The 13,794-nt window shown below is 37.7% G+C and overlaps 2 protein-coding genes across 3 annotated transcripts; one reads left to right on the plus strand and one right to left on the minus strand.

Annotated features, from left to right (window-relative positions):
- The first annotated feature begins 122 nt into the window (after positions 1-122).
- On the plus strand, positions 123-1,598 carry LOC144661070 (exonuclease 1-like). The gene is made up of 4 exons (XM_078521777.1): positions 123-283; positions 702-825; positions 918-1,055; positions 1,350-1,598. The coding sequence occupies exons 1-4, from the start codon at positions 123-125 to the stop codon at positions 1,596-1,598; spliced, it is 672 nt and encodes a 223-aa protein (XP_078377903.1).
- Positions 1,171-11,675, minus strand: LOC144660139 (uncharacterized). 2 transcript variants are annotated; one of them, XM_078520697.1, is made up of 11 exons: positions 11,586-11,675; positions 11,071-11,207; positions 10,792-10,960; positions 9,536-10,584; positions 9,215-9,301; positions 8,569-8,758; positions 7,709-8,233; positions 7,158-7,304; positions 6,279-6,452; positions 5,367-5,913; positions 1,171-2,060 (listed from the first exon to the last, which is right to left on the minus strand). In XM_078520697.1, the coding sequence occupies exons 2-11, from the start codon at positions 11,203-11,205 to the stop codon at positions 1,994-1,996; spliced, it is 3,090 nt and encodes a 1,029-aa protein (XP_078376823.1). In that variant the 5' UTR covers positions 11,206-11,207; positions 11,586-11,675; the 3' UTR covers positions 1,171-1,993. The 2 variants fall into 2 exon arrangements, with proteins under 2 accessions (XP_078376823.1, XP_078376824.1); XM_078520698.1 differs by lacking the exon at positions 1,171-2,060 and adding an exon at positions 4,955-5,252.
- Between the last annotated feature and the right edge of the window lie 2,119 nt (positions 11,676-13,794).

Below are 13,794 nucleotides of genomic sequence, written 5' to 3' on the forward strand. Positions count from 1 at the left end.
ACCGTGAAGAGCTCCGTGACTAGTACTTTTGCGTATTCCGTTCATTGAATCGCTGTAACAGGGCCGTCAATCGGTAGTATCTTTCAAAATTATTGATTATTAATCTAAAACTTTCATTCGCGATGGGTATCAAAGGCCTTCTTGGTTTAATGAAGTCAGTAGCGATCGCATCGCACATTTCAGAATTCCGTGGTCGTACTCTCGGTTTGGATGTGTCTTGTCTACTGTACAAAGGAGCGTACAGTTGCGCAGAGAAGCTCTGTCTTGGTGTTCAAACAACCGAGTAAGTATTTTTTTGTTGATTTCGTAGTCGTGACCTTTTTATTTATGTCGAAGTCGAAGTGAAATGCAGTTGTTTTGAGTCATGCGTTCGAAGAAGTGATAGATTCAACTTTGGAAAAAAGGTTCTTTACTTCAATAATTCTAATCCTCGCTTTTTTTCTTCGGTAGATACTTGAACTATTCACTTGAAGTCATTTCCATGCTTCAAAACCATGGCATAAAACCGGTAATGGTGTTCGACGGAAAGAACCTCGAAGCGAAGAAATCCGTGCACGAAAGTCGTGCTAGGTGTGAAATTTTCTCACTTGATGTGTTTGTGTTTTAAGTTGCGTGCTGTCGCCTTTGTATATTCCTCTGATATCGAGTTAAAGTAATATTTTTTCTTGTAAACCTAAACTAGACTAAATTTCATTTTTCAGCCTCCGAAATTCCAACGTACAGAAAGGAATTCAACTTTGGGAAAATGGAAATCGCACCGAAGCAGTCAAGCACTTTCAGCAAGGTGTGAAAACTACTTGGCAGATGACTCATGAATTTATCAAGGTAATGGAAGTTACTAAGATTATTAAGTGTATGGTTGTGGGTCATTTCCAGCAAAGTTTACAAAATTGATCTGATTATTTGCTTGTTTGGAGGTTCTTCGAGAGAAAAATATCGACTATGTAGTGGCCCCATTCGAGGCAGATGCTGAGCTGGCACTCTTGTGCAAAAACAGCCACATCGATGCTGTTGTTACTGAAGATTCGGATCTCTTGGCATTTGGATGCTCCCAGGTAAAATTTCAGTTGTTGACATTCTTATTTATAATTCAAGTTATGCCTTTATTCTCTGAGCAATGAATCAAATTATGCCCACAAATAATGTCGACTTCAAAATTAAGCCTTGTTGCTTTCAAGTCAAATATTTATTTTTAATTTTAATTTCATACAAATACAAACATAATGTATATATTGTGATCTGTTTTTCATACAATAGTAATAATGATGATGATGCATTTTAGAAAACTAGAAACTTGGACCTAAATCCTAAATCTGCTTTTAATGCACTTTAAAATAAAATTCTTGCAGGTGTTATTCAAGCTTGACTTGCAAGGGAATTGTAAACTCATTAAGAAGGAGGACTTGAACAAATTCCTCGCTTTTGAAAACTACACGTTTGAACATTTTCGACAGCTGTGCATTTTAAGTGGATGCGACTACCTTGATTCCATTCCTGGAATTGGAATCAAAAGAGCTTTGTCATTTATGAGAAAGGTGGCACACATGAATTTGAACATATTGGAGGTATTTTATAGTACATATTTTTCAATCTATTGATAGATGAAAGTAACTGACTTCAATTCGCCATTTGTCATCTAATAGAGTTATCTAGTGACTGTTTCTTTTCTTTGTGGGAGGTGTGGAGGCTAGTGCTCTGATCTTGACTCCAGATCAAGCGGTCCGGGCTTTGATACCTGGCTGTGGCACTGTGTCGTGTTCTTAGGCGAGACCCTTAACTCTCATTATGCCCCACCCACGTGTATAAATCGGTACCAGTGAATTTACTGCTGGGGGGTAATCCTGCGATGGACTGACGCTCCATCCAGGGGAGAGTATAAATACTCCTCTAGAGTTGTATTATGCTATAGACACCAGGATAAACTCTGGCCTCTTGGCTTGACAGCCGCCTTATCCAGCTTTACCATAACTTTGCTTTTCTACAGGCCATTCCCTCAATTAGCAGGCTGATTGGGGTAAGAGTGACTGTGCCAGAAGGTTATGTTGAGAAGTTTGTCGATGCTGAAATGACATTCAAACACCAGTCAACTTTTGATCCAGCCACAAGAAAGGAAGTTTGTCTGGAACCTTTGCCAGAAAAATCAGACTTTAGCATGTATCCTTTGATTGTTATTTGATGATTATCGTAAATTCATGCTACAGCAAACTCCCATAACACCTCCCACTAATTTAAACATTTTCCATCTGCAGAAGGGACAGGAATATTCTTGGGATTGGTCAAAAAGGACAAACCCTTAGAAAATGTATATGGCTCTATTGAGCTTTGCTAAGATGTAGGGGGGGGGGGTTCATTCTATGAAGGAGGTAAGGATAATTTATGGGACTACAAATGTTAACGGACAAGTGACCCTACTTTTATAGAATTTACTGTATATTGTTTGCTGTCACCCTTGACTGTTCTTAGCCAGGTGCAAGGAGACAATGTTCTGGAATTCTGCATTGGCAACATAAACAGAGACACTGGGCTGAAAATCAACAACTATTCAGTTACTGATTTTCAGGTATGAACCAAGTGAAACCATTTCACCTGTACTTTTGATATTTTCGTTGTTGTTTGTGTTGATGACTTTGAGTTTCAGATAGTAACTGACAGTTGTCATTATTTAATTCAATAGGCTAATAGCATCTGGTCAGAGAAAAGCTCCACGGCTCCAAGTGGTAAGTCAAAACATTACTTATTATGATCTCTCAAAGCAATGTATATGCTCAGGTTTTTGAAATGGAAACTTTTTTTGAGATATATTTCAAGTCAAGTCATTTTATGTCAAGCTTACTTTACATTAGCGAACTTAAAGGTGAACGAAGCACCAAGTTTCACCTGATAAAAATGCCATGTTGAATCTTGATTACAATTCTATTTGTATATTCTGAGTTTTTTCTCCACTACAAATGACTTATGTGCTAAGCTTCTTGGTTAATATTTGGAAAATTAACAGGCTTTTTCTTATTTCCAGATAATGAATCCGATGACCCAGAGTATTTACCAGCAACAGATGAAAGTCAGAATTGTTCACTGTCTGCGCAAACTCGGCATAAAAGCATCAAGTTCCATATAACAAGTGTTGGAGATGAACTGGAATGGACTGTGCCATGTTTTCCAGTTTTATCCATACATTTTGTTAAACTGTCCATAGAAATAGATGGGAAAACATTGAATGGCTTAGTAAATCAAGAAGATTTCAACAATCTGCACTGCCAAAAACTTCCTTGTGAAGGGACATGTCGTTCTCACTGCCAAATTTCTATAGATGGGGCTGAATATACTGTGCTTTGGAAATGGGAACTTCTTCTAGAATTGCCTGTTGATGTAGACAGCTTTTCAGAGGGGAGCAGTGTCATTTCATGTATTTCTGAGACTGACATGTCTGATGATATGTCTGACACAAGTATTGGAGATATCAACCTTGGGGATGATATAAGTGACAATGAAACTGATGATGATGACGATGACAATGACGATGATGACGCCCCTATTTTTCATACCCTGCCATTCAAGGTTATGGGAGTGGCCCACACTAATCAAAGTCAAACCCATCTAACAAGAGCCAATCTTCGAATGTATGAAGAGAATGAAGAGGTTACTGCCCATCTTGAGCCAGAGCCTCAAAATGAAAGAGATGCCGATGCAATATCAGTTCAGATCGATTATGGCAATGGTCGTTGCCATGTTGGATACATTGCAAGAGAATTGACAAAGTTTATCCACCCTCTATTAAATGACAATGCAATAACAAGAGTTGAAATTGGAGATATTACATTTTCTGTCAAGTGGCTAAGGATAGGGTTTTACATGAAGTTACTAATAACAAGGGTGGGAAGATGGCATCCCTACGTAGTGTACAAAGCAATGCGAGTAAAATAGACTGTCCAGCATATAGTAAAGCCAATGCATTTTATTAGAACAGTACCCATACAATTCACATGTAATTGAGCATGCTGAAAAAAATAATGCTACATGTATTTATCAAATTTATAATCATATAATGGTAGTACAAGAAGTGGAAAATTTGATTTGTGACAAACATGTACTTGAAGAATATTTAAATCAGCATTACTCCTATTTGTATGAACTCACTATTGGAGGTTCAGTTAATACTCTACATGTTATAGTTTTGTTCAGAAATTAAAAATGAATTCATCGAAACATTATTGTTATTCTGAATTTTGTAATTTATGCATATGCCAGTATTACCCTTATTTCTTGAAAACTGTTTTGGAAAACACTGCAACTTAATTAAAGTCTCTCAGTCAAATACTGCATTTTTACCTTGATTCCTTAATCTACACAATTTCTGAAAACAACCATTGATAGGTTTTGCCTCCTCTCCCCCCCCCCCCCCCCGTAGAATTACAACACCAGAGGTGGCAGTCCTTCAGGTTCTGAGTGAAATGTAGCTCGTGATGTAAGAGCACCCTTTTGTAGTAATGATGCCCTGCGGGGAATTAAACACCCCTGGGTCTCCACGACGTGATATGAGGACCATGTCTAACCTTTCCATTCCACTGTCAGACGGAACATTAAATGAAGACATGGGGCCAACATGAAATCGTTCATTTACACCAGTCCAGTGAAAGAAAGGCAAATCAGGATCTGCCTTCTTCACAAATTCCTGAACTATCTTTGGGCAGTTTTCTTCGTACGTTTTATGGTCAAAGATAGCACCCAAGAGATGATGAAGTACTGCAAAGTATGCTTCTAAATCATCGGTAGCTGATGCTCTTGGGTGCTCAGGGGGCAAACCTCTTGTCTGGCATTCACTTCTTCGCAGCTCCAAACTCTCAATATTTGCCACGAGAGCAACAATTACCTCTCTTGTCATTCCTTTAATCTTCTTGATTGGTCTAAATAATAAAAGAAAAATTACAGTACTAAGAAATCAGTATTTATCCACAAATTAGCAGGTTCGCATCTTAAAAATAACAAAGAACCGCCAAATTCAATGTGCAATTAAGTTAGTATCTACTAGTCTGGGGCTAGTGCCTTTTCTGGTCGGGAATTTATTGGGGCTACTAAAAAGGACTCATCCATCCCATCCATCCTGGCTTTTAGCTTGCCCGCTGCCATCTAATAAAAATCAATTTTTTTACCCCTGAAATTTTTAAGTTCCTTGCATTGATAAATCATGCCCTGAATATGAAATAACAGATCACTTTATGTATTATGTAAAATCATTGTACCATCAGATGACAAGTCTGGAAATAATAAGAAATTATATGATGCTAGATGATAAATCACTTCCAGAGCAAAGATAAAAAAAAAAGACATTTCTTTTCAAACAAAACATCACAAGTTTAAATAATGCATACCTATTAACATCCATGGTAGAATAGTCCCTGTTTGATTCATACCAAGGCATCCAGTCCTCTAGAAGGTAATCAAGCATTTCTAAATTGTACTGCTTCCGGGTCTCCTCAGTCAAGCCACGTCCATCACTGGCCTTGTGCCAATTGTGTACCACACGCACAAAACGAGCAGTGCTTGTGTGCCCATTTCTCTCCATAAACTCAATGACACCACGTGAGAACATCCGCTCACAATCTGGAACAGACTGCTTGTGTTGTCCTGTCAAGGCAGTGTATGTAAGACCAGTGTTTGGGTCGTGAAGGGCTTCAACAAATGCTCTTACGTCAACATCAGGCACATCCCCATTCCTTGTGCAATTAGTGATTCTTTTCAAAACATGGTTGTGGTCCTCACGTTCGTGAAAATACTCATTTGTTCTGGGATCTATTTCTGGGATGTAGAGATGATCTTTGAAGTTCACTCCTTCCTTGGTATATTTATCAACCATCTGGCGGTACAAGTATGTGGCCATTAGAGATTTAAGGCAGTCATTTTGTGTCTCATCTTGACCTGCATAAATCAACAAAGAAATGATGACAATTTTTGAAGACGTATATGCTTGTGGTTTATGTTACAATGTCACACTACATCATGCATGAGCATGCAAGCTGCAAAAACATTTTAAAGACAAATAAAAGTAGGGTGATAAGCTGTGGTGATAACATGCAGTTTTCTATCCTGTAGCATTAGATCAAAAGTTAAAATGTTATAGTGACCAATTCAACCATGCTGTTTGAGACACTCAACAACTAAAGTTGGTATACAAAACATGCATAAAATGATCAAGTATGATTTTCTGTAGCCTACCATAAGGAAAATATTAATGCATTATAGACGTAGATACCACATTTCATTAAACATTGTATTGTACTAACCAGTCACCCATGTATGTGGATCATAGAAGAAAGGAAAATGTTTTCTCCTCAACAGGCGGATTGCTTTGGGGAAGGGAACAGTTTCACCAATGTACATCAATTCATACAAGAATTGTAGGTCTTCCTGTGGTATGGCATCATGGGGTGAAGCAGCCACTATAGCGCCATCTGCCCCTGAAGGAACAATAGATGGAGGGACAAATCAATATTTACTTTCACTGAATCATATACAATATTTGTAACACAGTAAAAAACCTGCAAGTAAGAACCTAACATTAATTTAAGAACCTATTAGGCTACAATTGGCAAATTAGATACCATTTTTAAAGGAACCTATTCAGCCTAAAATTTACTACAGGTTCTTATTTTCTGAAATTGATTATAAATGTTTACTTCTGGGAAAATATGATAAGTCAACATATCTTCTGGATCCTCTATGGAGATATGTAACCTAATGAGAAGCCTTATTACCCAAGATGAAATGTCATGCAAATGTTATACAAGGAATAGACAGAATACCACTGAAATATCTATTATTTTAACATAATAATTTTTTCTTCAGAATTTAAGAACCTATTAAGAACCTAATTAGCCTAAATTTGTGTTAATTACCCTTTATGTAAGAACCTCACATGACATCATATGGTAGAAACTGTTTCTAGGAAAAGTTTCTGTCAACAGTCTTGAGAAAAATTGAGATACACAAGAAACAAAGTTTACAGCCATCTTTGGGCATTGTTAGCCAGTCTGTGAGTGCCACCTATACATACACTGTAGTTCAAGGTGATCAGCCCATTTTCAATTTGGAAAACATTTTTTCTCTTCACTTGAAATAGAAGATGCACATAAGGTAACTCAGTGATACAACAATGTGCTTACTTTTGATTGGCGTCAAGAACTGTTTGATACTTCGGACTGATGTTGACTTCGCTAGTTTTCTTGAATCCATCATCAGCTGGATAACAGATATAGGCCTGTTACTTCCCTTAGTTCTTAGAGAACTAAATTCTCCGTCTGTTGAAAACCCTTTAAGGCAAAACATACAACATAAGCACAATGCCTTATTAAATTTTTTACTCTTTTAAATTAAGGAACTTATTTTAATCTTTTGTTTTGCCACAACATAATAACATAACAATTGTCTGCATCATTTCGTATCTATTATTCTGAAGGGCAGCTCATAGAGGATTTTTATAAATTGCTACTAAGCATAACAATTATGAATATAAAGGTTTTACTTCCAAACCCTCCTATGTTTTGCAGTTGAAGCAAAAAAAAATACTGGTAAAAGCAATTTAGAATATCTACTTGATGCACTGTAAACATGGCGGATGATCTAGCATTGAAAAAATATATTTTGGAAAAAGCTATAAAAAGGTGTCAGGAAAATTTGAAATGCCATCTAGATGTATGGAAACCAAATTTCTTACCTACAGCAAGCATCCCAAGTTCATGCATGGCATCTCTGATTTCATCCCGTAACTTTCTTACCATGTCATCTGTGATGCTTCGGTACGGTAGAGATCTAATGGGAATAGCATAAGGCTTTGATGCACGCTGCTCGTCGCTCACCATGAACACAAGAATGTGAGAAGCTGCTTCACGTTTCTTCATAGCAACTCCCTTGACATACTCTTCGAGGACCTTCCTCAGTTCCGTCAATTTCTTTGGAACATTTCCTCTTCTAGGACTAGCTATCATTTGCTCAATGGTGCGAATAGTTGAAATAATATCATCTTGCATCTGAATCAGCTTTTCAAACCCGTCCACCTCCCATGCCAAGGCAAACAGACTTTGTTCTCCAACGTTGTGCTGTTTCCTTTTGGCTTCGTAGGTCTCTTTGGCCTGTTGACACCCATCTCGGAGAAATGCTTTCTCTGCATCAAGTTCTGAAACAAGGTGTTGAAGGTCTTGAAGGATGACAATGTCGACATTCCTTTCCTTCAGTCCAATACCTAGCAAGAATTTTATCATTTTAAATCAGCATAACAGTTTAACAAAGTCAATTTCTTTCACAAGGCTGTTGGTTGATCTAAAGAAAATTACCTGTATATGATATCACATAATGATAGGATCAAAATGACACTTTTTACTTTGTAATAAAATAACTGTATGTACATCAAAAACTAGTCATCTTGCAGCCTTGCTGTCAGTTTTTAAGATGACAAATTATTGGCTGAAGACAATGGGTCATGTGTATGCTCAAGTTTGCCAAAATAACAATTTTCTGCAAAACTTTAAGGAATTAATTAATAGAGGCTATAATGTGAATGAAAATGTTAAACTGTACCTCTCACTTGTCTCACACGCTGGTCGTAGTCGTCTTTCATTTGTTGAAGTTTTCCATCGCCAAGATCACAATCCCCAGACCACTCTCCCCTCATCGACTCCCGCAAACCAGCTTTCAAGTCTGTGGCATCTGCTTTTATGTACCACCGTCTATCTGGGTATGACTCTTTCAGTTTCTTCAATGCCTCAACCTAACCAAGTTGAAACCTCAAAATTACTTTTTAAAGCAAAAAGGATCTACTTCAATAATTATTAAAAAAATAACAATTACTAAAAATAGAAATAAAATTTCAAATGACAAAATAGTTGAAGAAATATCAAAATTGCCATGATGCATACTAGGTGTTAGATCATTATTTAAATGTACAATAACTGGGTTTGTACTCTTGAACTTTTAAAACTTCATTGCTTTTCATGACCATTTACATTACTTTCAAAGTTTTCAAAAACATAAACTTTATCTTGAAAGATTTTAAAAATTATCCAGAATTTTTTTATTGTACCTTTTTTCAAACAATTGCCATTTTTTGGGCACAAACAATATAATTTCCCATGACTATTCATGGCCCACACTAAAATTCCATGACTTTCCAGGTCTGGAAAATGAAATTAAACTCCCTGTTTTATAGCCACGCAATAATTCCCACCTGTATTTTACTGTCACGTGTGAAGCCACTACTTTCAATATGCCTCCTGATAGTTCTGGCACTGGGACCGGCAACATTAACTTTGGCCTATAAAATAAAAATAACATTAAATTTATCATTTCTGTTTTAATAAAAAGTGACTGACCCTCAGCCTTCTAGCATTGAAGTATTTGTATGTAAATTACACAACTTTTTCCTCTATTAAAATTGTAAATCATTGACTAACGTCAATGAAAAATTTATAAACTTGTATGTGCAATGTAATTTAAGCTACACAAAAACCTGTAACTATACCTATACAAATTTAACATAAAAGCTTACATTCATAGTTTTGCGCTCATATGATCGTTGTGATCTGGAACCAGAGGGAGTGACCTGGTGCATGGCAGCAATATCTCGAGGGTGGACCTCAGATTCTGCAAGTTCTTCTCTTTCGCTTTGACTAAGCCCACTCCACAATGTGGATACATTATGCATGTGTCCACTCTGATCTTCATTTTCTCCAGGAGACACGGCAATGGAACTGGAACAAGGAGTAGAAGTTACAACACCACAGGCAGGGGCAGCACTAGTAGTTGGAGATCTAGGAGAAGGTTGTTTTTCAGCTGGAGAAACAGCACCATTACCAACAGGGTTTGTAGAAGGTGAATCAGCGGCTGAAGCAGAAGGAACACCAACAGGACTAAGAGCTAATGGATGATCAGAGTTGACTTCTGGTATGGCCAATTCACCAAATGCATTTACAAAAGCCTCGGTAAGAATGTCTGCAGATGGCAAACCTGCTGTTCCTCCTTCACCTTCATCATAAGACCACATGGGTCCCAAAAACAAGCTGGCCCAAGTGTTTCCAAAGTAACTATACATGGATTCCATCCATTTCTTATAGTCCTCTGAAGCCCTTAGGTTGCTTGCATCATCACTTGCAAAAAATTTACAGTTGTATGCAAGCAATCCAAAGGGCATTGCATCCACATTGAGCCTTGCGGAAGACCCATCCTGTCTCATTTCGCCAAGACATTTGCAGAGATGGTAAATTACATTGTCCTTCTCCTTTTGATGAAGGTGCCTCATCCCAGAGAGCAACAATGGCAGCAAGTCACGTGGCACAAAATACATCAAATCTTTGCTGAAGTCCATTTCAATCAACATTCGCAATTGGCAAGTAACTAGCTCCATTCTTTGAACTTTAGATAATTTGCCAAAGTTTTTAGTAACATACTGCATCACTTCCCCAGGCAACACACTTTCTTCATCATTAACCTGTGATGACACGTCATTGTAATATGTTATCCCATATGCAGCCTCTGCGTCATCAATATTTTCAAATTCAATTCTAAGCTTCTTGAGGACTTTAGTACGACAGGCTTGTGCTGTTAAAAAAAAAAAAATTGTTTATCAAGAGAGCACACAATATCACCCAGCAGCATGTTGTTACCACAATATAATAAAAAGCAAAACTAATGAAAAGTAATATAAACAATATTTAACAAGTTCATAGAGGACTCTCCGTGAGCACAGCCCAGTGGAAATAAAAAATATGTTGGAAATAAAAATATGTTGGACAAATCAGTACTCACCAGATCTTACAGCTTTTCCAGTATTCTCGGAAATTGCTGTAGCACAAGCCTCCCAGAAATCTGACTGCTTAGTTGTGGGCCATTTTTTTTCTTCAGTGTACAAAGCAACATATTGTATCAGGGCAACAATTTCCTCTCTAGACCAATCAGCAGCTTTTTTAGTGGTTTCCTAAATGAAAGAAAACGAGATATTTTGTGATATGCACAACCTCTTTTCACTATTAAGATTTTTTTAAAAAAAATTCAACGATTGAAATTCTTATCCACATTAAAACTTACCGGAGGCGCGAAATTAAACAATGATTTTCTAGAGGATCCGGTGCTCTCATTGCCTCTTGAGGTCTTTGACTTCGGTTTCCCTGGTGTGTTGCCAGTTGGACCGCCGTGTCTTCGCTTTTCACTACGTTTAGACATAACTGCAAGGAAAATAGGGCGGTTTAAAGGACTTAAATGCAAGGAAAACAATCATGCACAACCGTTTTGTTTTGTTTTGAGTCCCTTTGATTTACCGCCAAAAACCCCCAAACTTTAAACGAACATAACAAGAAAACGGTAAGAGGTGCGATGGGGTGCGATGTTATAAAATCAAACTATAGCTATTCAAGAGTATAAAAGTTCGTTTCCCCTGATTTGAGATGAGTTCGAATTGGAGCAGAATCATGATTGATTGTGCACACCGTAATTCGCTAATGCAACCCGCCATTTTAAGACCACCTTCAATCGAGGCCGATCTTACCGAAAGCATTCACCAAAATGGTCAAGAAACATAATAAATTGAATCATTTCTTCCTTACCTTTTTCTCTGTTCACTTGACTGGGATTTCAAACACGTTCATCTTGATAAAAAAAGGACAGAAACAACGTATACCTCTCGGGCGACGAAACCTTCCGAAAAAACTTGTGAAATAGTACACGCTCTCTGATTGGTTAATTACCGCTACCATAATGCAACCCGGGCCGTGTCCAACCTCAGCTAACCGGAAAGCGAACGTAAATTTTTGATATTTGGTTACTAAATTCAAATCAAGTTCTAAATCAACACGGCGGTGTTGTGGTCTTTGATCATCCTGGTAGGGCGCATGCATTATTTGTTTAAAAATACCATTTTATCATGCTGCGTTTTGACCTTTAAAAATTGAAATTTATACCAAGAGTAACGCAATGTCTCTCAACTGTCAACAATGCTCACAGGAGGTGTTTATCCTTTTCGGTTCCATACGGAGCTCGCCATTCTTGTGACACAGATGAAAATCCCTGTACATTTTCCACAAATTCGGTAATAGTGAAAGCGGTAAAAGGTAAGTTTGATTGACGGTGAAATCTGGCGAAGTTAAAACACTGAGAATTTTTGTCCAGGAAGTTCCCCTGTGGAAGTAACACGACTCCCAGGTGCCCTTTCTATTCGGCGATCAAGAAATTCTCAGTTCGAGCTGGTTCTTCTTGTCGTTTGAGGAGATTGAAATACGTACGGAATTCGAGATGGGGAAGCATTAGCCTGTGAACAGGCTCTCCGGTCGAGGATGCATTAGAAAACACTAAAAAAATGTATATTTCTAACTTGGTGTGGATTGTGGATTTTTTGCGATACATCAAGCGGATTCGCGGATCTCGAAAGTACAGCAGATCGCGGATAAGCCAGGAGCACCCAAAAGACCGTTTCGGTGAATATCTGTTCGGAAGACTTATAATTAATGGCCTACGATTTTCGAATTAAAGTGTGACGAGAAAACTGGAGTTCTCTTTAGCTCAAACATTCGTGACATGGGGAAAGTAATGCCTGTTGTTTTCTGAGAGAGAAAAATGTCGTTTTGGGTACGAAAAAAGGCCAGCTACGATTTTCGAGAAGGCAACAGCGGCTCGTAAATTCGGGTAATAATATTTCGTTCCCTAAAACTTTCTGGAGTTTGAAAATCCAGCTAGCGTATCCGAAAAGATACACTTTTCTTAGCGTTTAACGATAAGGCTTTAAACCGCACAAAAAGGACACTTGTAACGTAACGTAAAAACGGTGATCTGACACCTATAGTAAAATTTTCTCGTTGGGTGCCCCTGATAAGCTGGCAGTTTTTGCCCAGATTCCGATCTCTTTATTTCGGGAAGGTCGGATCATGGATAAACAAAGTTCGAATCACTCTTGACGGTCTTCGGCGATATGTTGGCGAATTGTCGAAAAAAAAAAACAAGCAATGAAACGTGGTGTTGCATCCCGATCTCGGATGCTTTATTCTACTTGTCCTCTAGTGTATGTAGGAGTTCCTTTTGTTAATTTCTGGGGCAAAACCGATGTGCAATTTATTAGGTGTCGTTGTTTTCAATTAAATCAGCTTTCATCATTTGCAGTTTTACTCTAGATCGTTGATAGTGTAACAGAAATTTTTTCTAACATCACCTTAACTTACCTTTACTTAAACACGGTTGTCTTTTTAAAGCTCAGAGAAGCTTGTGGGGCCGTGTTTTCCCAATCGAATTAGAATTTGGCAGTAGTGTTTTTCACAGTTGCTATTAATTGATACTGGAAACTTCGGGAGTGAAATTTTGAACGCTCTCCTTCAGACGCCACATACACAGATGCGAAAGTAAAGCTACGTCAGTCTGTAGCTCGCTTCTTTTAAAGCCAGGTTGGGTTGTTATTTTCTTCAGGAGGTCTCTAATCTGGGAATCACAATTACTCTTATACCCGTGTAATTGTTCGCTCAAGAGTTAAAAGAATGCCCGGTATAATAATCAAACATGTCTCGCGTTGCCAGAATCTTAAAATGATAACACTGACATATAAAAAGAAGAGAAGAGAAAGGAAACCGTTCATCTTTTTCTATTTTATGAACTATATGATATATACATAAAATTTATGATAAAGCGGCCACGTTAATTTTGAATTCTTGTAAGACAACCGCCGTTGTCATGGTCGGAAACTAAATGAATTTTTAAACTTGGCAATATGAATACAAAAAATAATGTCTTTTAGTGTAATTTTCTTTCTTAAAAGCAACAGAAAACGCACAG

The sequence above is a fragment of the Oculina patagonica genome, chromosome 7 (genome assembly GCF_052425735.1).
Source record: "Oculina patagonica isolate OP01 chromosome 7, crgOcupat, whole genome shotgun sequence".
Lineage (NCBI taxonomy): Eukaryota > Metazoa > Cnidaria > Anthozoa > Scleractinia > Oculinidae > Oculina > Oculina patagonica.